The sequence below is a fragment of the Arctopsyche grandis genome, chromosome 5 (assembly GCF_051622035.1).
Source record: "Arctopsyche grandis isolate Sample6627 chromosome 5, ASM5162203v2, whole genome shotgun sequence".
Classification (NCBI taxonomy): Eukaryota; Metazoa; Arthropoda; class Insecta; order Trichoptera; family Hydropsychidae; genus Arctopsyche; species Arctopsyche grandis.
The window spans coordinates 9,013,122-9,038,005 of NC_135359.1; the positions used below are offsets into that span (position 1 = coordinate 9,013,122).

The 24,884-nt window shown below is 37.7% G+C and overlaps 1 protein-coding gene across 1 annotated transcript in view; it reads right to left on the reverse strand.

The window, feature by feature from the left end:
• The window catches only part of ds (dachsous cadherin-related 1), a 247,394-nt gene that overhangs the window by 3,492 nt on the left and 219,018 nt on the right, over window positions 1–24,884 (reverse strand). The window contains exons 4-15 of the mRNA XM_077431590.1: window positions 18,130–18,308; window positions 16,486–16,718; window positions 16,124–16,310; window positions 15,057–15,471; window positions 9,684–10,031; window positions 9,405–9,559; window positions 8,219–9,296; window positions 7,638–7,970; window positions 7,198–7,567; window positions 5,550–6,673; window positions 2,788–3,115; window positions 48–302 (exon numbers count right to left, since the gene is read on the reverse strand). Coding sequence (XP_077287716.1) covers window positions 48–302; window positions 2,788–3,115; window positions 5,550–6,673; window positions 7,198–7,567; window positions 7,638–7,970; window positions 8,219–9,296; window positions 9,405–9,559; window positions 9,684–10,031; window positions 15,057–15,471; window positions 16,124–16,310; window positions 16,486–16,718; window positions 18,130–18,308 — 5,005 coding nt within the window. The remainder of the gene's footprint in view (window positions 1–47; window positions 303–2,787; window positions 3,116–5,549; window positions 6,674–7,197; window positions 7,568–7,637; window positions 7,971–8,218; window positions 9,297–9,404; window positions 9,560–9,683; window positions 10,032–15,056; window positions 15,472–16,123; window positions 16,311–16,485; window positions 16,719–18,129; window positions 18,309–24,884) is intronic.

The following is a 24,884-nucleotide window of genomic DNA, read 5'->3' on the forward strand; positions in this document are numbered from 1 at the left end:
AGTATAGTTTTATTGAAGTTAAAATTTACTTTTGTGTAACAGTATACCTGTGATCATCCTTGGCGAAAATGTGTCTGGTTTGGGTTGGGGCAGGAACCCTCAATCTCAAAGCTGCCACAGCTCTCCTAGATGGTTTTCCAGCATCTTCTGCCACAACGGCCAAGTTGAGAGAAGTTGACGATGGACTTCCGGTAGCTAAAACGGCGCCAGTTTCAGCAGCAATGCGTACACCAGGAATTTCTTTCAGCAAGGAGTATGAAATGCGTGCATTGTCATCACTATCGGCATCGGTAGCGTTGACTCTCAAGATCTCGATTTCAGCCAGGTTGTCCCTTTCTGAAATACAATGTAGATTTCGTTATAGTAAAGGGAAAAAAATTATGCAAGCCGTGTGGTCAAAATTAGCTTTATGCCTCATCCGGCCACTCCTCCTTAAAGGCTAAAAAGTGTTTTGTTTCAACGGGGTGGTATGCCGCAATAAAGTTCCGAAGTTATAGCAGTTATAAATTTCCAGTAATCAATGCTCTCACAACGAAATAAAGCAACTCTGTTAATGGCCATCCGCCAATACGATTCTCAACTTTTGCAAGCGGAACGTTACATGAAGTCGAAACAGACTGAAGGTTTTTTAATTAAAAATAAATAAATAAAGATATCAAAAATATTTCGGTGAAATTTCATTAGCAATAGGTTACAGAGACTTGATTTTTACTTTAACGATGTACTTAGGAAGAATAAATGAAGTTTTGTGATCATGCGAAAATTCGAACTCGAGATTTTTACCGCTTCGAACTCGGAATCGGTCACTGATTACGTTTTCATGATCTAGAAAAAATGTGTCTGTATTTTGAGGATTTTTTGAACACCGTAAGTCCAAACGAACTGAAACTTAGTATCGGTTACTAAAATGCTCATCTATACGACGTAATTTTTTTCAAAGTTCTAAATTGACCGAAAATGGTACCTTCCCTTATAGGTGTCCTCTTTTTTTCGATTGAATTATGAAACTTTTTCCAGATATTGTAAAATACATACATACATATGTATGTATGTACATATGTACAATATAAAACTTAAAGATTCATATAAATTGAATTCTTTTAGTTTTGATAAGATTAAAATTAATTAATTTCGTCTTTTGTTGTATATAAATAATTTAAAAGCTTGTGAAAATCCTCTTGTTGTTTTTTATTTGACATTTTATCATAAGAATATTATGTAAAATTACAACGGTTTACGGTTTTGATAAGCTAATAATTGATTAAGCAGTGGTGCATTCAGCTAAGAAGGGAGGTGGGAGGGAGGTTGAATTTGCATCTCTTTTGATCTGATTCCAAGGAGGAATGAAAAACGTATGTATTATAGTTAAGAAATGAAAAATATGTTTTAATACATATTTGTGTTGCCAACTGGTATAAAATCAAAGCAAAAGAAACTTGATAGACAATTATGGGAAAAAAATTATCATTTTTTTGTTCAGTCTCCTTGATTTATTGTAATCTTTAAAACGTTGCGCTTTAGGACATATGAGAGGTCGAAGAGAATAAATACGCGCGCAAAAATATCAATAAGACGTGGCAAAAACGCGACGCGAAAAAGTAACGAAAAAATGCGAAAAAAATAAAATAAAAAAATATACAAAAAACAAAAAAGGAGGAAAAAAAAAACATTTCAACAACGCCAAAAGAACAAACAAAATTGGACGATTTTATAATTTGGACGGAGGAGCTTTATAAAACTGGTTTTTAGTAGACATGTTGTCCCCGCTTTCCAAACTGGAATTGACACCACAAAGATAAAGAGACTGATCCGGCAGAAGGGGGCGGGTTGGGAGGCGGCGAGGGGGCCCCAGGATCAAAGTCGGAGGACCGGGAGGACCTCGGAGGGAGGCAGGGGAGGGGGAGCAGGACATGGGAGGAAGGAGGAGGAGGGCTGGCCCTCTGGAGGGTACCAAATTGAATTTCGGTGCGGCTCGACAGAACCGGTCGGACTTAGCGATGTTTTTAAAAAGCGCGTCATCGCGGAAAGCGGTGCCCCGCGATCCGATCTCGAGAAATTCGGACGAGTCGAGATTTCTCGGCTTGTTCGTCATCGCGTTATTCACGCCGAGATGAACGACGCGATATTTGCCACTCGTTTTTGTATTTATTTTTTTCACGCACTAGTCTTATGCACCGGACGCTGATCGATCTTACGCTCTTTTAAACACCTTCCCCGACAATAAAAACAATAAAAACGAACTATTCGTGTACTGTTAGATGTTACAGTGTAATAAATGTGCTTATAATAGTTTGACCATAATTTGTAACTATGTATGTACTTGGTAAATTCTTACGAACTGCTTATCGCTAACTCCCACGCGCCTGATGATGAATTTAATCTCATTTATTATATTTAATATACTATGAGAATGGAAATTATTAAATGGAAAACAAGACATGAATTCAGTTAACATTTTAACATTATACATTATTCATATTATTTGATAAAATAATAATAAACGTCAAAAAAGCACAACAATATTCTTACACGTAAGCGATTAGCATATCCTATAGGCGGTGAAAAAGTTAACTACTAAAATGAATTATGATTACATACATATATCTAGAATATATACACGATAATTTAAACAATCCATCAACAATATTCAACACATACGAAGTGAAAATTTATACAAAATTTCACTAGAAAATTATAATTAACGAATTATTTTTTAGTATAAATATTATTTCTTTTTTAAAATAAATAAACAATGGACTGAATAATTGAATATAGGACTGAATCTACATACATATTTTTAAAATTATTGATTTTTTACCTGGAAGTAGAGCGCTGTAAGCCGGCTGCTGAAACACTGGAGCATTATCATTATCATCGGTGACTCTCAGAGTGAGAACAGTTTTGGCAACATGAGCAGCATCAGACGCAGCAACCCTCAAACTATATTCCCTGCGTTCTTCGGCATCCAAAGGACGTCTGAGAATGACTCTGCCACTGAATCGGTCCACACTGAAAGCTCCATCATTTTCAGCCTCCACAATGCTATAAGTCAAAGCTGGATTGGTATCGACATCATTGGCAGTCACGGTCGTCACCACAGTTCCCACAGGAGTACCTGTAAGTAAAAAAACAATGGAATGAATAAAAGTCATTGAATTGAACACTACATGCAATTTCGTCATATATTCTATTTATTTTTCTTGGTTAGCATTGTACAATTGAGCCATTATATTTGAAAGTGGAGGAAGTCCAATTTTCAATTCCAAAAACATTATTTCAGTTTGACCTAATTCACAAATTGTTATCACAACTTTAAAATTCATGAAATAGTTCAGAATCTCGGAAAAGCAGATTAAACTTACAGCCCATTAGTATTTTAAAATATTGCTAAAAGCAACACATTATATTTAAAGTTTTATGAAATATTTCTCGAAACGAAAAAAGTGGACTTATACTGCTTTTATTTTTAAATATTGTAAATATTATAAAAATAACATAATACTACATATAATTACTAACAAAAAAAAAATTAAAATAGAAAATGACCAGTAGCAATTTCAAATATAACTGCTCAATTATTTGTGATATATTAGTATATTTTGTAAACCTAAGGTTAATTATAAGTAATACAATACCTAATTAGATAATATGGTATAATATTATAAGTATCTAAAAGCTGTACGAATTCTTTTAATAACAAATATATGGTATTGATTTGATAGATATACAAAATGGAACCGTCTGAAGTAGTGTTTAATATTTGAATTTGAGATGTTTTAGTACTTATGTTAGATACACATATGTATGTATGTACTTTCAAGGAAAATGTTAGACATTTTTAACAATTTTATTGTACCGAAACGAGAAGAAACCGACGAGTAATATGATATAATATTAGAAGTATCTAAAAGCTGAACGAATTCTTTTAACAACAAATAGATAGTTTTGATTTGATAGATTTACAAATGGGACCGACTACTAAAGTAGTCTTTAATATTTGAATTCGAGATGTTTTAGTACGTATGTTAGATAAACGTATATGTGTGTACTTTCAAGGAAAATGTTAGACATTTTTAACAATTTTATTGTACCGAAACGAGAAGAAACCGACGAGTCGAAAAGGCAGCGTTGAATCCGCGAATAGCGTTCGATAAATATAAGGAAATAAATAAATTGAAACGAGGCAATATTTTATTTAATCTTGTCGCCGAAATCGAAAGGCGGTCCGCGATATCGTATGCAAAAAGGATCCTTCGTCCTGTCAGCGCAACGCAGGGGCCCGCATTCCTGCCCTCGTGTCATTCGACTCGAAATTCACTGATCGATGGATCGTATCGGTTTCTTCGGTGCGAAATTTCGTAGGCGATCGCTATCGATCCTGGATGCTGCTGGAGCTTTCGGCTCGCTCTCGGGAAAAAGCTCGAGTGCTCGCAGGTACGTATCGCCGCATAGGTAGGTTGTGGTTAAAAGCACAAACAGACCCGGAGAGCAAACACGGTGAGGACGACAACTGTTTGCTCGGACGCAGCGACAATGTGATTTTGCTTTTAAGATATATATTCCGTCTGTTTACGATATAAATATTCGGGATTGCTGTGCGCGAGCTCGTCCCTCCCTGTGCGTCTGTGTTTGTGACTTCGAGATCTTTTCCGGTTCGAACTCGTCGAATTTTTCGCTCGGAATTCACCCAATCCGAGTTTCTCAAACTGGAGATAAATAAATCCTGCTCTATTTGACGCGAACCGATCGATTAAGCCGACGTTACTACATGATAAACATTCGGCAATTGTAAAACGATTAAACATTTGCGATATGCGGGAAAACGGTTGTTCAGAAGTTACGTCATTTTTAATGAAAATCTCTCGCCTGGTTTACTAAGAATTATATTTTGATGATGAAATAAAGACTCGAGGAAATGTGATATAATTATGATTTGAATCTGTTCAATTCACAGAAGTTTATTCTTTCATATAAAATCAGTTCTCTAGAGAAGCATTTTTAATGTGGTTCATTCATTATTTTTGATTGGAAAAATCGACCGTGAAGAATTTTTTTCACGAATCAAAGCCAACACTATAATTACGTAACAAAAAATAATGATTTAATAAAATATTATCTAATTCTAATTCTAACGTTTGAAAGGCACTGCTTCAGAAAAGTAAATATGTGGTTATTTACACAGTTGATTTAAGTGCGAAAAGACTATAAATAGTGTCAGCTCTAAACACACACAATTTCACAGTCTTTGACATAAATAAAATGATCTATTTTTTTCAAATCATAGGATAGAACCAGTGGAGGCTTGTGAGAATTCGTAGTGGGGGGGCTGCAGAGATGAATCGGGCTGTAGTAAGCTCGTTGACCATATCGGTGATCAAATTCAAACAAAAATAGCATGGATATGTACTACTAGGAGGGCTGCAGCCCGCAGCTCATGTGGAAGACAAAAATACTATGCATATTTACTATACTGGGAGGCTGCAGCCCATATGGACGAGCCGCTATTGGACAACTATATTTAAGAAAACAAAAAACAAAAAACCACTTACTTTCAGATATGTAAACTGGGGATCGTGGAGGAAACGTCGGTTGGTTGTCGTTGACGTCCACCACGTGTACCCTCAGAGTAGCCGTTCCAGTGAGTTGAGGTGCTCCACCATCCGTCGCTATGACAGTCAATCTGTAACTATCCCTTATCTCCCTATCGAGCACTATGTTGGTTTTGACAGATCCGGAGAAAGCTGGTTCAATGATGAAAGCATTATCGTGATTGCCATCGACGATATGATACAACACCCTAGCATTGGCTCCTTCATCGGCATCCTTGGCTGAAAGCTGCATAACAAAAGTACCTTTGGAATTACCTTCCCAAACATTTGCGGTATATTGCTGTTGGGTGAAACGTGGAGCATTATCATTCTGATCTTGTAACTGTAGCCAAACTTCACAATATCCGTAAAGGGTTGGAGTTCCTTCTGCTTTGGCTACTACGACCAGTCTTCGACGGGGTCCTGGCGCTTGTTCGTAATCCAAACCGTCAGAGTTTGATACTCTTATAATGCCACTGTTTTGATCAATTTCAAAAGTTGAATCTTCGTTTCCACTTCCGAAGCTGTATACTATTCTTTGTCGGCGTCCATCGCTTCTTACTGCTGACACTTGTAGTATTTCTTTGCCGGCTGGAGCATTTTCAGTTAAGCTTACTGAATATGAAGAGTTTTGGAAGTGTAAGGTGGCCGTTCCTTCAGGCATATCTCCCACTCTGAGCTCGATCAGTCCTGTTGCACTTTGGGGCGGGTTTCCTTTGTCTCTAGCTAGTACTTCTAGGTGTATCAGTTTGCCGTTTTCACTGGCTAAGCTCTGGCTTGCTGACAGTACTCCAGTGTTGGGGTTGATGCGAAATTTGGGCTCGCTGTTGACGAGGCTGTATACGATTTCAGCGTTTGTTCCAAAGTCAGCATCCGTGGCTGTGACTTTCAACAGGCTCTGGCCCGGTTGGGTGAGCGCACCTACTTGTCCCGCGAAAGGATATTTGGCAAAGACGGGTTTGTTGTCGTTGACGTCTCCGATGGTTATTTGAACGGGGACCGTTTGGGATTTGGCGTCGTATTTGCCACCGTCAGTCGCCACCACCAAGAAGTCGTAGACGCTCTGGCTTTCGCGGTCGAAGACTCTGCAGGGGAAAAAGAAAATAATCGTAGAATTAATGGCACAGCCCTGATTAACGGCACGAAAGCATCGGCACAATGGACAGCGTTGAAAGAACACCGGCATTGTTTGGCATTTCGAGTTCCACGGCAAATGCAGCCGGCGACCAACGCATACTTTGCATATTGCGCACTACCACTTTGCGGAGAACCTCGGAAGCACTTTGTCGAATTTGCTGAAGTCAATGTCCTCCTATATTTTGCACTGGAAACGCGGGAATCGATTCGAACGATTCCCAAACATACATATGTATGTCTGTGTACCTCATAGCTGTGTTCCCAACCTTAGCAAGAAGTCCTGACATTATGACCGACATAACTATCATACAAGTATATTATCAAGAATAATGTATTCTAAAACTCTCATAGAAAGGATACAATTTGATTCAGTAATAAAATTCATATGCATCAACATCAACTAGAAGTTAAAGAGTTACTCGAATGTATATATCAATTGATCTAAACTAATCTAATGCGAGGTTTGACTTACCCAGCAGTAGTAATGACTCCAGTCCTATTGTCAATCCTGAAGAGCCATTGACTTTCATTAGCCAAAGAGTAGAGAATACGAGCGTTGAATCCAATATCAGGATCAGCGGCATGCACTCTCAAAACGCTGGTATCTGATGATGCATCTTCAAGCACGGTAGCAGCATATGCTTCTTTATCGAAACGAGGAGCGTTGTCGTTTAAATCTTCAACAGTGACACTGATGTTACAAGAGCCGTGTCTGGGAGGAGAGCCGCCATCTTGAGCAGTAACGACGACCCAATGACGAGAGCGTGTCTCTCTATCCAAGGGTCTAGCCGCCAGTGCTCCAGTTCTAGCTTCAATGCTGAATATGTTACCCAGATTTCCGCCTGTAATATAAATCCATTAGTATTTATTTCACTGTTACTATTGTTTGATTAGGTATAGATTGAATTTTACCTGTGATTGAATATGTAATGTCGCCGTTTGTTCCAATATCGGCATCGCTGGCTACTACTGTGTGAATGACGGCAAAGTCGCTGTTTTCAGGCACTGCAAGAGGATAGCAAGTTCCGGGTTTGAATTGAGGTGCATGATCGTTAATATCGAGGACATTCACTTGAAGCAGTGCAGTGTCGTAGCGAGCTTCTCCTTCGACTGCATAAATTGGTACTGTGTAATGATCGCGTTCTTCGCGATCCAATGCACCTTTCAATCGTACCACTCCATGTGGATCGACGGCGAATTTATCATCGCCAACTCCAGAAGGGATGGAATATGTAATGTTGCCACCTGTAACAATAACAAGAATGGTAAGGAATATGAACAAAAAAAAATCAATTGGTGACCCAAAAAAATCCATGATATTTTTAACATATTCCATTTGACTTATCAAATCAATTGCATGTAATTAAAAACGACTTTGCAATTGAAGCAAAAATGATACACAAAACTTGTATAATACTATAAAAAGATGATTAAAATTATGTTATGTGGTCACCAAATAGAAGTATAATGGAATTAAATCATTAGTCTCGTACCTGCATTGCTGGGTGATGGTTTGGCTGAAACTTTAGCAAGAAAGCTTCCGATCGGCAAGTCCTCGCTCACGTTGACTCTGTACACGGTATCTAGAAATCTGGGCGGGTTATCTGATGATCCTTGCACTATGAAGTGCAAAACTGTGTAGTTCTGATGCGAAACTGTCGCTCCGTGATCGCTGGCCGTAATATTGAGCACGTACTTTCCGCTGGATCCATCCAAAGACAACAATGGCCTGGCGAGCGTAACAACACCAGTATCGTAGCCAATGATAAATCTACCGTTCTCGTTTCCACTCGAAATCACGTAAGAAACCTTGCCGTTGTCACCAGAATCAGCATCCACAGCTATGACGCGACACAGGGCAGTGCCGACAGGTGAACCGTCATTGATTTTCACCAATTTAGAAGTCGGAGATACGAAAATTGGACTGTTATCATTGGCATCGCTGACGATAATGCGAACAGTGGCAGCTGAGCTGAGTCGTTCCGAAGTGTTTGTCGTTTGGTCCGTAGCTTTGATTATGAGCGTATATTCTGTCAAGTTTTCATAATCCAAAGATTCCAACAAGGTCAAAGTACCTCTCAGGGAATCTACTGCAAATATCGGATTCGAGCTGGGAGATTGAGATGCGAGACTGTAATGAATTTCGCCATTCAGTCCAGAGTCAGCGTCGGTGGCTGTGAAGTTGTAAATGACGGCTCCGATTTTGGTGTCTTCCGGTATTTGGATCACGATTGGATCTATGGGCCACTTTGGAGCGTTATCGTTCACGTCCATCACGTCGACTTTGATGGTCACTGCACTACTCTGAGGATTGTTCGAAGCTGACGTGTCGAGAGCTCTCACTTCCAAACGATACTCTCCTAACGTTTCCCTGTCCAACTGTCTGGCTACTACTAGAGATCCGGTACTCCTGTCGATGTCGAATGCTCCAGAAGCGTGCTCGCCACCCAGATTGATTAGAGTGTAAGTAATGTGTCGACTGAGTCGTCCAGATATCAGATTCTCTTGGTCAGATTGTTCAGTGCAGGCTATCGAACCTACCACGTGTCCCACTTTGACGTCTTCTTTTATCTAAAATGAAAACATTAAGTTATTAACAAACGTTGTAGAAACTGTGAAGATAGATCTTCAAAAAATAGTGATACTCGTAAATAATCAAAACGGAATAAATTTACTTACCGAAAACGCAAGGCTTGAACTTGTGAAAGTCGGTCTATTATCATTGAGATCCAAAACTTCGACGCGTAACAATCGAACTGTTTGTTTGGGTGGTTTTCCAGCATCAGTAGCAGCAACGGCCAATCTGTATATAGCGCGCTCTTCGTGATCCAAAACTAAAATCAAAAATATAATCAGTTATTAACATACATATGTTAATAAATAATTATTTGAATGAACATACATATGTTCATTCAAATAATGTATCACTATAATATATGGATAATTTATTATACTGACCGACTGTAGTTTTGATGACTCCAGATATCGGATCAATGGTGAACACTCCATAACCATCAGAGTCACGACCCTTCAGCACGGAATAAGTGACTGAAGCATTGTGACCCAGATCTCGATCGACGGCTCTTACTCGTGCCACTTCTGTTCCTGGAGGCTGTTCTTCGCGGGCACTGACCACGTCCTCTCTAGGATCTATCATCTCGGGGGCATTATCGTTGACGTCAGTAATGATAACATGGACTGGCACTCGAGCAGCTCTCGAAGGGGTACCTTGATCACGAGCCTCAGCCACGAGTTCGTATTTTGGTCGAAGCTCACGATCGAGAGGTTCCTTGGTGACGATCTCGCCTGGAATAGATTGTATCCAAAATGTAATTATTTATATGACGTGCCATATAAGGGATCATTACTAGTCGTAAATAATAATTTATTTGAAATTAGAAGGGATCGACCGCGTTGTAAAGATGCTTGTTTTTATTGCGTGCGGAAAGGGTTGTAACTTGGCGTGTTTTTGCTGATTTATATTTGGTTTCTGAGTATTAGAATTTGAAATTAAAATCTCGAAGAGCTCTTTTAGGGCGCTTTCGTCTCTGTCTTCTCTAGTTGGGCGCAACAAAAATGTGCCGGGAGGAACAACCCGAAATTATCATTCATAAAAGTAATCTTAGTCGGCCGGAATGACTATGATTATCTGGATGTAAAAAAATAATAATAATAAAAAAAGAGACCACGGGACTACCTGAAGATGGCTTTTTGGACTTTTTCTCTCGTACCTGGTCACAATTTGTCGGCAATCATTCGCCGACGAACGAAATTGGGCGGACGTGACAGCCGCCCCGAAATAACGCCGTTTAATAACGACGACGACGACGACGACGACGACTCTCCCGCAATTAAATCGGTGGAAAATTAAAATTGGGAAAATAAAACCGGGGGGTTGGGTTGGTCGGTGCAAAAAGCATTTTCGATCTGCGGCCGCTTAATCATACGGTGCGCGAAAAGTCATTTTCCGGGACTGGGAACGCTCCCAGTGCGTAATTGTCGTAATAATACGTGAGCTTTTTTCGATTAAACGGGGGCCGATTTTCGATCGATCGCAAACATTCTTAGGTATCTTATATTGGAACGGCTTTTAATCCCGGAGAGGGGTCGCCATTTCCACTCGACGAATTGCATGTAATGCAATAATTAAGCAACGGAAAAAGTGAGCTTACATATACAAGCATATACGCGCGCTTAATGCAGTTCAACGTCCGTTGAAGGAATTCCCAATTTTCATAAAACGTATTGATAGGGAAAATTCTTCACGCGAGTATCACAAATACTAAGAAATAAATTGTAAAAATATCACAGGTATAATTAATTACGCATAGTTCTGCTTACCAGATTGTATTTTGGCAATAGCAACCTCATCATGCTTTTTTTTAAGATGTTAAATCAATCATATTAAATCTGATTATAATAAAAAATTACGTTTTTAGTTACTAGAGCGGAGACTAAACAATCTTTATAAAATTTGACCCATTTAATTCTACTATGATAATTGTTTGCTTATTGATTTTATTTAATGGTTTGCTTTCGTTTATAAGATACGTGCGTTTAAAAAAATGCCTTACAGTTGTGTTTGGAGATTTTGAGGTCTTTAGCTCAAAATATAGTACTGTCCACAAAATGAGTATTGGAATCAGCAGTCAGATGTTTTTATTGATTGTAATTTTTTATTGCTTTAAAATACTTATGATTAATTATTTAGCGGATTTTATTACTCAAAACTAGGTAAATTTTTTCACATTTTTTGGGCCAGTTTAAGGATTGGTTTTTTATCTCAATTTTTTTTCAATCAGTAAATGTTTCATATCTATGTACAAGGAAAATTAAATCGATTTTTCCCACGAAGAAGCAACCTGGCGTCTGAATTTGTAGACAAACATTAATAAAATATGAAAAAACTTGTGGTTTTCTGGTTCAAATTCAATAAGGAAAAGACAAGGCTTTGGTAGTGCTCTTAGTGAGTACTTAGTGGAATAAATTTATTTGGCAGATAAATCCACACTGACGTCAATATGATTGAAAATATTTAGTTATTATTTTATTTTAAAACTATTAGAATATGCAAAAATCAACAGCTAATTTTGTATTATATGTTATAATAATAACTATGTACATATTTATACTAAATTTTGGTAGTATTTTGTATTTGAAACTATCGGGAAATTAAATTAACTTAAATTACTAACTAGATAACGATATATGTATGTAGTTAATAGTTTTCAATGCTTATTTAAAAATATTATTAACATTAATAACGTCAAATATTCCTTCTAAATAGAATATGATTTTTTTTATAATATCAAGAAGGATGTAAACCAACAATGAGTATAATGAAAACTCTAGTCTTATACCCCAAATTAAATTAAGTCTACAAGTACAAATTTTTTTGCTCAATTCTAATGAAAGCATGTAATGATGCGTGGTTTTTATTGAAATCTCTCGATTTGATTGATGGTTTTGCATTTTTTGCGACGATACTCCTTTGACGGCCTGGCCTAAGGATAGGGAAAAAGTGTAGAGAAATTTCTAAAGGTAAAATCCATCTTCGAATTCTGGAAATCGTTTTAAACTTAATTTCGAAACAATTCCTCTGCTTCCGCTCAGATACGCGTACGAGTATTACGCAACAACACACGTGAGCGCGTTTAACCTTTACAGCGCGAGCCATGAATAGAATCGATTAAAAGCTTTAAAGAATACGATTCGCAAATAGCTCGACCTCATAGCGGGAAGAAGGCCGATGTTTTATTAAATTATGGTTCTTGATCTATAGATCGACCGCCGATATACACGGGGTTCAGTGATTGATCACGACTGATAGCATCGGCCACGGCCACGGCCACCGACTGACAATAACACTGTTCTCCACATCAGAAAATGCAGATCTGGTCTTGGCAGTCTGCGCAAATTTGTTCGCATAGACATACCAGACACAATCACCCGTTGCAGAGCAGACGAGAACCGATTTTTTCATATGATTATCAATCAAAACAGTATATTAGAATGCAAATATATCGACGGTGACTGGTTTGGGCGTACGAAAAAGAGCGACGAAAATAAGGCTAGGTCAAATTCGAACGACCTCTACTTGTGAAAAAAAACTATGAGCGACGATTATGATAATAAATATTTAACACCTAATCGCGACACTAAGATGAGCCCGAATTGTTGTTTGGAAACTGTTAAAGAATTGACTTTTATACAAATTTATAGGATGATTACGAGTGTTTCTATTATTTTTATACGAGCAGTGTTTTTTTTTTAGTGGAAACAAGCTTATTGGCGCTGTATTATGTCTATATTTTAATGGAAATATTGACGTCATTCAATACGATGGCTTCGAGATATAATAGAAATTTGATTCAGATTAATGTAAATTTATCCTAGTATTTAGCTCCATTCCCTCCCACGCAAATATGTCATTTCATCGATAATATTATGGTAATTTTAATATAAATAAAAAATTATATGATTATGCTCGAAATGATTTATAGATTTCAATTAAAATCATCGAAAGTTGTTTGCATTGTTATATTGAATTTTTTTTGTGAGTGTAAAAAAGTCGTCGGAATTTTAAAAACAGGTCCATTTATAAGATTAGTAACAGGGAAATTGTTTTTTTGAGCGTTTAGAAAAATACAGTCTGAAGAATCACGAACTGTTTGAGCGTGTCGAATGTCACCATCAGATCAAACATCCTGGATCGCGCGGGTGTGTGTCACCGCAATGGCTTTCCGTCCATCGATCTCGGTTATATTTCAATTTAAGAGCATTTAGAAATAGCTAGAGGTCTTGTTTGCGATGGCCAAATAAGCCGAGGGCCCACAGACCTCAACATTAATGACAGCGTTTGCGTTTTAGAGCACAAACGGCCCGGCGCGACGTGAGTACACAAAGGGCCGACTCGAGAGCGAGCAAACAAACAAACGGATCAACATACCGAAAATGTCAAAAAGAAAAAACAAAAACGAAGAAAAGGAAAACAGTGACCGGGGTGGAAAGGGCGATTTGAAAATCGTCGCTCGGGAAAATAACTCATTTGACTGAACAAACAGGCCATTTGCATACCACGCGGCCGGGCCGATCAAAAGCCGGGAGAGCATTCTTCCGGTTGGTGTGTAAGCGGTAAATTACTCATTGTCTACCACAGCCAACAATCGGGGTATGCAAAACTGCCCACTGCGAACCATGCCAAGATGCCGAAGTGGCAATTATACTATAATCCAAGACTCTAACTCTAACAATTGATAATTTCCTGGTAAATAGCAGATATAAAAATATACAGTGTCTGATTAGCACAATTGTTTAACGAATAAACATCGAGAATAATTTATATTAGATTTCTATTACTCACATCCAGGATCTGCTCAAATGTGCAGCAAACTGGGCGCCTAGGTTCGCCATAAATAAGGGAGACCGAAAATAAACATATCTTATATATTCAATTTAATTTTTCTACTGGAAGTAACAATACTGACTATAAAATATTATAATTTAGGAGGAACACAGGAAGTCAACTGTCAAATATCAACGACTTACGAATAAAACTTGGAAAACAAAAAACTGTCATCGGTAGAAATGCGTTACTTAATATTATACATATATTTTTATAAAATACTATTGAAACGTGGCATTAAACGAAATATACATACATATACATATGTACATATATCAGGGATGGATTTGCTTCACGAAATTGAATATCTTACCCAATCAAATGGAATGAGAGATTAAATTTTATATATTTAAAATATGTTTCATAGTAACATGTTCCTTTTGCAAATTTTATTTAATTAATTTTGATTCATTCATATTGAACATTAAACGTGCCTATTTTGAATAAAAATTTGTGAATTTAATTTTTTTTTAAATATTTTTTTCTTCAATATGTACTTTATAAATTAATTGGGGGGGAGGGGGGATGGCTGAAAACCACCCTGATTAGGGACGCTATATACCCTCAGGCTGTGTCTGCTCAAACCTATATTATATTAGTTATGGAGATTATCAAAATGTTTCAAATAAATTGTATATCCGGCCGAACATAGCGAGTAGGAGTTCAAGTTAAGTGTTTTGCAGGTGGTTTTGACAGGCGGATTTACTGCCATTTCCACGCTAGGTAGCATAATGCAACCATAAATTGTTTTGCAGAGTGCATTTTAACATTTTCCAGGCTGCGGTCGTTTTTCGACGCGAAAACGTCGATCATTTAACGAAAAGTTTAAGCGTGAATAATTTCACAGCTAATAAACAAGTCTCGCGGCGACATTTCCATACTGGGAGCGAAGGTACTTTTAAAAAAGCATGGAAATTTTAAATTACCTGTAACAGGATCTATGTGGAAACTGGTGTTGGCCGGAATGAGGCTGTAGCGAATGGATGCATTGTCACCGATATCGGCATCTGAAGCTTGCAAACTGCCAACGACAGCACCTCTGGGTTGGTTCTCCTCTACGCTGAACTCGTAAGACTGCGCTACGAATATGGGATCGTTGTCGTTTGCGTCCAAAACCGTAATTTGTAGTCTTGCAGTGGCTGCTGAAGGCGGTGTTCCATGATCTGCAGCTGCAACTACCAAGCTGTAAGACGCATGACGTTCACGATCCAAAGGTCCTTGCAGAGTTACTCTTCCTGAATGAGCCTCCACGGAGAAGGGAGCTTGAGCACCACCGACTAATCGGTAGGTCAATCTGGCATTGTTTCCAGTATCTAAATCGACAGCTGTCACTTGAATGACCTGAAAAATAAAAGGTGTCATCAAATATATGCAAGTACATGTTATGATTTCAAAGGTGGGTCAGCACGCTCACAAAATAACTAGTACGGTATTTAATAGGCCGAAGCGATTACAAAAGTTAGCACTTGGTCTTGTGGTTTTTCGGAGGCGAGACCCTGAGGGATAACGACCAATCAATCAGACCTATCCGTCGATAACGACAACAACAAAAGCACGAAGAGAAAGTAGGTATGAATTGTTGAAGGTGAACTCTGACACCGCACACCCTGGGTTTGGTAGATGCACGCGCAAGATGCTCAGATGACTAACGGTCAACCAGCCTTCGTGCCGGTGAGGTGCGAACGTATTAACGACCCATACTTTTAACATCATCTTCGAACCAAATTTGATGGGGTGTACAGTATTTCTTGTTGGATGAAATGCATTCTTAACAAAATAAAAAAACCGCAACATTTTCACACCAATTGATTTATTGTTGAAGGGATTTATACCCACAAAGGACGGGTAAATATTATATGTATCTACATATATAAATAATACTTAGCAAGTCGATTGCACAATAATGATCCAATATGGTTAAAAATAAACGTGAATTGAAATGTAACATCATCATATTAAACGTCTTTTTTATCGAATATTGGTATTTATTTACCTGGGTGTCGAGGGGTGCCGATTCGACGACGTTGACCGAGTACTCAGGCCTTTCAAAGACCGGTGGATTGTCGTTGATGTCCTGGACGTCCACCAGCAGAGTCAAGTTGGTCGTCAGCGGCGGCTTCCCGCCATCGAAGGCGATCACTGTCAAAGCGTGTCTTTGTGCTGCCTCGTAGTCCAAGTGTCTGCAAGGAAAACCAACGACAATTTAACACCTATTTACATACCGGGAATTTGCTACTAAGAATATTCACTTTAACACAAGTAAGGCGAAGCAATAAACTCGCAAAACGGGCAACGGACTTTTTTGTTATAACGCCATTAACTTTATTGCGTTAATTTGCACCGATAAAACCATACCTGGTGAGAGTGATATGTCCGAGGGTCGAGTCTACAGCGAATGGTCCCGAAGAAGCTCCATTACCACCAGCCAGACGATATCGTACAAGTCCAAAAAGGCCATCATCCTTATCTCTGGCGTGCGCGGCATATAGGGGTGTTCCAAGTTCCAAGTTTTCAGCTACAGATATTCGGACAGTCGACGATTCAAACTCGGGAGCATTGTCATTGACGTCTTCGATGCTGATGTTGACCTAAAGACGCGAGAATGTAATAAATATATGCATTAATTAACAAGACAACATTAATATAATTACAATCAAGGACGACCGGTATGAATTGCACCAGGCTCAGCGCTTATGACCCGTGGCATTATGAGGGTTAAAGCGCGTCGTCGTACGATAAGCGTCTCGGATTGAAAGTTCATATTGAGGATGTTTTACGAGGTGAAATCAACGATGGTTTTACAATAATAAAGCGTCGATTTCACGAGTAACACCTTTCACGCACATAAACACTCATTCGACATACATACATATGTACATATATAAGGAAAGGTGATTATTATGTTGAAAAATGTTCGACCTTTGCTTCTTTAATTATATATTTAAATTATATTTAAATAATCTAAATGCTAACAAACTGAGTAGTCAAATGTACTGCAACAGCAACATACTGCTTTTTAGTAGGAATTCTCAATACAAAGAAAATATGTCAAGTAAAACAAAGGCAGTTTCGAAAAATACTCCTACAAATTCTTGAAATCACTTTTCCTGGTCTTAATAAGATCAAAAAATAATTTTTAATCATATTTCTAGACAGATTCTCCATTTACGGTTTCACCTCAATATTTAACTCGGAAAAATTTGAAGCCATTGAAAATTAGCACTTTCGCAAAATCACACATTTTCTATGTTTTCGACGATATTTAAAGTAAACATTGAAATTTTGATTAGTTTTAGGGTTCATATTATTTTTTTTATTTTTTATTTTTTATGAATTATGATGATTTAAGAACGCATCGCAGAACTTCACAAAAAACTTAAAGCTTCTATTGCATTGAAAATAAAAATATATGTAGATAAACGCAATAAATTGTCCCTGAACTGCTGGATTGGACTGGAAATTGCAAAACTAATAGTTGAAATAACCATTATTTATCTGCGTGGTTGGTTTGAATAAACATTTGGCTATAAATAAAATAATATAGTTTAATGCAAATGCAACGTAAGGTTATAAAATAAAGTATGTATGCGGTTCTGTAAAATTCATCGCTAGGAAAAGTGATATGACTGCTTGCAAAACCAGTCAATGAACGGGATAAAATTTCTCATAATCAATTTCATTAACGATTCCTTATAATCTTCTCGCGCGTAATGGTGCAATTATTTCGCGATGATTTCATCATTAAATTTTAGCCAAAAATTATCACACACACTACCGCCGATATTGTACGATAATTAACTTTGTCGAAATTCGCCCGTAATAACCGTTGTTTACAAATCAACAGTTACTTTGAATTAGAGAACGTGAGCTTTTTCGCGTAAAAGCTAATTTCGACCACGGCAGACGGCAGTAACGATCCTATCGAATGTCGGTGATTAATCATGCAAGTCTGTATTTTAATTTTTTGCTATCGAAATAAGTAGATTATAATTAACAAACCTGAGCGTGGCCATAATTTGGCGGTACTCCACTAGAAGCTTGAATGTTGAGCAGGACGTACGGACGCACTTCGTGGTCCAAAGATGACGCTGTTCTAATTGATCCAGACTCGAAATCAATGCTGAAATAGCCATCTGGATCTCCTGAATATATGGAGTATCTCACGGACTGACGATCGCCTGAAAAAATATAAAATATAAAAGCATTAATTACGTCATAAAAACAAATTGTCCATTCACGCCGTGCATAATTGCGACAATAAACTCCCGCCCGATCCGATTTGTAAGAAATAAAACAATACCACAATAAAAAATAAGCACAGGTTATTCCGAATTAAATTGCAAAAGCAACTACAATTATATTAAAAATCCTAAAAAAATATTTTCGCATCGGAGCACTCAAAATAATGCGTCGTTAATATGGATTAATTCGGAAAACGTTAAATTTCGAATCAAAAACAAACGATTTTCAAACTTGCTTCTAAGCATGTAATTTAAACAGAGGTATGCCCTTCAATTTGGCGTAGTTTGATTTCAAATCGGTAATCGTAGGAAACATTTGAGAGGCTGTGTATTCGCTGCGGTGTGATTTTCGAAGTTGCAGACTAGGATGTATAATTTAAGCTCCTCTTTTACATATTGTAATAGCATAAGCAGGCAAGTCATCCTATAACACATCTATCTTTTGCGGCCATCAAAACTATGATAGACTACGGCGCACAAAAAAAAACATAAATAAAAATAAACATAAACACACCTACTATCGCGGTTACATATTGGTAGCGTTTCGTGAATGCGCTCGCGAGGAGCTTATTTCGTTGAATAAGTCAAAACGAGAAACCGATAAGTATTTAAATAGACATTTCAATACAATTTGCATATTATTATGATATATAAATTAAATATACAAGCCGTTTTGGCCGTAACCGACGACCGTTAAAATTGATTTAATCATCTTTTTATGTTAATCGGCTGTCGAACGTCATCCAGTGAAAGAAAATCGTATACGTTCCGTATTATATTTCGATATCGATGTAATATGACAATATATAACGTGACAATTGCTATTGGGCCACACCAGGGAATTCTATTATGTCGCATGACCAAATTTGCATAAGAATAAATAAATAAAACGAACGAAAGGAATGATTCAGAATTGCGGAAACGCAACATTGATCTATCAACACGCCTTATTACAATTTTATAATCCGGCTAAAATTTACCAATCAATAGAGATGTTGAAATTAAAAATTCAACTAGGAAATGTATTTAATAGCAATCTTCACAGGTTCCGTTAGCGGTTTTCACACATTTTATCCAAGCCGACACGTACTTATGTACTTCGAGTTTCTAAATGAACCTTCACAGCGCATGCTATAGTCGGATTCGTCTGTGATATGTTGTTTGTGGTCGGATGGCCACTTCCTGACAGTACCCTGCTTATCATTGGCGCAAGTATGAAGAGCAATAGTGGAAGATGTGTGTTGTTGGGCAGGGCGTGGGCCCTCCGACCATTAATTGGGGCCTCGGCGACCGGTCGATCCGGCCCTCAGCAACAACAACAACAACAACGATCGCCTACAAATGTTAGGCAGATGCCGTCGTTCAGATATACTAGAGACGATGTCGGTGCATACCTAGTTGCCAGCAACAACCGTTACCCGCCCAGTTTGTCGGGCCATCTGAAGGCCGTACTCCTTCGAACCGTATCTAACGCTATGACCTCTTAGCTTTCGGAATTTGCTACTTTAACGTGTCTAAAGAATATAGTTTAAACTTCCTCCTCTTACTCGTAAAGATCCATTCTACCTTATTACGTATATATATATATATATATATATATATATATATATATATATATATATATATATATATATATATATATATATATATATATATATATATATATATATATCATCATCATTTACAGCCATTCGCCATCCACTGCTGGATGAAGGCCTCTCCAACACGCTTCCACTCGTCTCTGTTTTGCGCAACACTCATCCATCTCATTCCGCACATTTTCCTAATTTCGTTCACCCATCTTCCTTGCGGTCTTCCTTTTACTCTTTTGCCTTCTCTCGGGTACCATTCAAGCACTTCTTTTGTCCACCTGTCGTCCATCCTCCTAGCTACGTGACCCGCCCATTGCCATTTCAATCTCTTCACTCTATTCACTATGTCCACTACCCTTGTCATATTTCTCACCCACGTGTTCCGCTTCCTGTCTTTCCTCGTTATGCCAAGCATACAGCGTTCCATACTTCTTTGAGTGCATTGGATTTTATTTTGCATCTTGGCGTTCAGTGTCCAAGTTTCACATCCATACGTCATCACTGGCAAAACGCATTGATCAAAGATCCTTTTCTTCAGGCAGAGTGGCATTTTTGATTTAAAAACAGCATTCATCCGTCCAAATGCACTCCACCCTAATTTCATACGTCTCTTTATCTCTTCATTTTTACTACCAGACATGTCAATTATTTGACCTAAATATAAATAACTATTTACTACTTCTACTGGTTTATCATCTAAGGGGATGCTATCAGGCATGCAATAACTATTGAACATTAGTTTAGTCTTATCTACGTTAATTTTTAATCCTACTTTTCTACTTTCCCTATCCAGCTGTGTTAGTCTGATAAGTAGGTCAGCTGAATCGCGAGCTACTAAAACTATATCGTCTGCGAACCGAAGGTGACTCAAAAAGCGACCATTGATGCTTACTCCGGCTGTATCCCAATCCAATTTCCTGAAAACTCCCTCAAGCACCGCATTGAATAACTTGGGCGAGATTGTATCTCCTTGTCTTACTCCTTTTCCTATGCTAAATCTATCTGTACCTGATAAAATTTTAACCGAAGCTGTGGCATTCTTATATATTGCAGCTAACAGTCCCACATAGGGTTCCGGCACTCCCTGTGTTTTTAGAGCGTTAAGTACTGCATTATGACTAACTGTATCGAAGGCTTTCTCATAATCGACGAAACCTAGGCACAATGGCCGTTGATATTCGTTGGCGCGCTCGATTAGTTCGCCAACTACTTGGAGGTGGTCCATTGTGCTGAAATTTGCCCTAAACCCTGCCTGCTCTATAGGTTGGTTCTCGTCGAGGATATTCTTCAGCCTTTCTGTAATAACCTTCGTGAAGAGCTTGTAGACCGCTGAAAGTAGACTAATGGGTCGGTAGTTCTTGATATCGCTTTTGTCGCCTTTTTTGTGTATTAAAATGATAGTTGCGTTATTCCATCCTTCTGGTATAGCTTGGTTCTGGATGCATTTGCTGAAAAGCCTAGCTAAGATATTAATTAGGGGGGGGCCGCCACATTTTAGTAAGTCAATGGGAATATTATCTTCCCCTGGGGTTTTACCATTCTTTGCAGTTTTTAGCGCGGCCTCTACTTCGCTAGGCAATACTGCAGGAACCCTTTGGCCGTGTGTCGATTCCAGAGTGGGGAATTGGCCGTTGTCGTTCTCGTATAGTTTTGCATAGAACGTGTAAACTCTGTCTATGATTTCTTCTCTATTCCTAATTATTACTCCGCTCTCTGATCTGATTGCGATCATTTGGTTTTTGCCTAAGAAAAGATCCTGTTTGCACTTTTTCAGGCTACGGTTATTCTTAATGGTATTTTCTATTAGCTTGCTATTAAAATCCCTGACATCCCTGACTATTCTCTTCTTAATTTCCTTATTTACTAGATTGTATTCTTGCTTATTATTATCCCTATCTAAATTCCTTTTATGCTTAATTAGGTTTTTTGTTTCCGCTGAAATTTTGCTTAATTTAATCTGTTTCCTGAATCCACCTAATTTCTTACCTGTTGAGGTTAGAACCGAACTAATTACAGTGTTCAATTCCTCGATGTCTGCTTCTGGGTTTAATTTCCCGTATCGATTTCCAAGTTCGAGTTCGAATTCCTTTTTCCTAGACCTTAGTTGAGCGAAATCTGGAGAGTTACTGCATCCTTTTATTAATTTCCTACGTTCGCAATTTATATTAATGGCCATCTTGGCACGGACTAATCTGTGATCGCTACCTATATCTACTTTACTTAAAACACTAACGTCTTTAACGGAGTGCAGGGCATTTGTTAGGATGAAATCGATCTCGTTTCTGTCTCCTTTAGGACTCTCCCAAGTCCACTTATTGTTGGTGTTTTTCCTGAAAAATGAATTAGTGATGAAGAGCCTGTTGTGTTCTGCGAATTCTATGAGGCGATCGCCTCTGTCGTTTCTTTGGCCGGTACCAAAATTGCCTACTGCTCTTTCTGTGTTTGCCTTTTGTCCTATTTTTGCGTTAAAGTCGCCCATGATTATTTTAAAGTGGTGGCGGCTATTATCGTATGCGCCCTGTAGTTTTTCGTAGAAGTCTTCTATTTCCTCGTCTGGGTGGCTAGATGTGGGGGCGTACACTTGGAAGATTTGACAAGTGTACCTGCTCGAGATTCTTAATACTACATAGCATATACGTTCCGATATGTCGTTTATTTCTATAATATTTCTTTCTATTCTCTTATTGATAAGAAACCCTACTCCTCCTATTCTACCATTTGGTAGCCCTCTCCAGTAGAGACAGTTACCACTTTTTAGGATTATTTGGTTTTCCTGTTTTCGTCTTACTTCGCTAAGTCCTACTAAATCCCATTTGATACTTTCTAGTTCATTCTCTAATGCAAGCACACTTCCTTCACTCGATAACGTTCTTACATTGTACGTGGCTAAATACAGGTTTCTATTAGCTAAGCTATCATCCATCGTCACTCTTACCTTGTTGGAGGTTTGGATATTATTTTTCTCGCATTTATCCAAGATGTGTTGAGAAAAAGGCGGTACTTGAGAGAGATTTCCATTCAAGGAGTGAGTTCTTACCGCCATAGACTCTTCTCTGTGGTCAGCTTTGACAGATAGTCATCCTAGGTATCACTTGGATCACTTATGAGTTATTACATGCCATTTAACAGGGTTACTTTGTAAGTGAAAGTAGTTAGTTATGATAATAATAGATTAGCAATTGTTATACTACTTTTTTACAGATCTTTTTTACAGATCTTTATCGTGAGACGCCTCTTTGGAGACAACGGATTTATATATGTGAGTGCGGTTTGCAATTTAATATTTTAATAATAACTTTAGTAAAGAATATAAAATTACACGAATTACTTTAATATAATTTAAATATGAAAAAGAACTGATAGACAGTTGGGAAACACCGTTTCTGTTTGCTATTATTCTATTAAGTAAAGTTCGTTAAAGATTTTTGGCTGGAAGCAATTATGTGGAAGATTTATTGCTTCTGTGGGACCGACTTGACTGGCGAAGGACCCTTTTTTTGTATTCAGGTAGGGAGATGTATCTCGTTTGACACCGATTTGACACAAAAATTAGCACAAAATTTTTCGAAATAACTGATATAAAACCGCTTTTTACGACCGATTTGCTGTTTATTTTTACACTTAAATTATACTAGGATGCAATTAGTAAAATAAGTGATTAGATGGTTAAGTTAAATTTCGTGCAATAGCCGGGTTTAAGCGAGTAATAGCGGGAAGAACGCAGAAGCACGTCTTCCCCGCATGACACGAAAGACCGAACTCCATATATATATATATATATATATATATATATATATATATATATATATATATATATATATATATATATATATATATATAAACACACATACATATGTACCTACACATATCTACTAGAAACACCCAGTGAAAGATGACTAACTTGGAAAATTCGAGGCTCAAATACAAGGTGGTGCAGCTTCGTGAAAAATTGTGGTAAAAGATGATTACATGCATCATACAAGTGAAAATGATTCAGTTTCAATTTGCATAAATAATTATTTCCTAATTTTATTTTATTTACATGCATACATATGTAGATCGTTAAACAATTTATAGAGTAATTTAACAGAGCATCATAGAGACATCTTCGGATAAATTTTTGAGAAATTTGCATTTTTTAATATACATAAATCGCCGAATTTTGAGATGCTGAAAAACTCAAAATTTTGGAGACATCTAAGGAAAAATTGCAGCGTTTTATAAATCATCAAATTCGAGATTCTGTTAACTCGAATTTTGCGAGAAATAGGACAGGGTTGCCAATTTGTTAGAAACATTTTAATGAAATCAGATAAATTAGCAAACTCTGATAGGAAACGACCGACCTACGAGTCACATATCAAAGGTCTGGCCAGCAGCACAGCCAAGGATTGAACCCGTGAGCACACAATTGAAAGCATTACCATTGATCTCTATGCTGCTGGTTGCAAATAACCAATAAACAAAGTGAGTTTACGTAAATATGAAGGTGCTGTAAATCGTATTGTAAATGTATTAATATAAATGTGTTCTTTTCAGTCTAAATACTACCTAAAATATAATTAAAAGTTTCATTCTGTAGATGTGGTACTATAATTTGAATTTTGGGTGTAGTTTATGCGGAAAATTCAGACACATACTTCCTGCGAAGTGAAAATTTTACGTCATGACTTTATACATTTTTTAATACATATCTTAGAGGTGTTTAGGATTATGTTGATCTGTCTTTGAAATTACTAAATTAAAAATATAGCAAGAGCGTTTGGATGACAATGGTCAGGTATTGGGAAACGACGAGCCAACGACCCCCCTGAACAAAAATGAAGATCGTCGATCCATTCGATCTGGTAGGACACTGAACAAAGAGCCAGTAATTAAAATGAGCTGGTCCCGTGTGGGGCCACATGTGGCGAAGACTTTT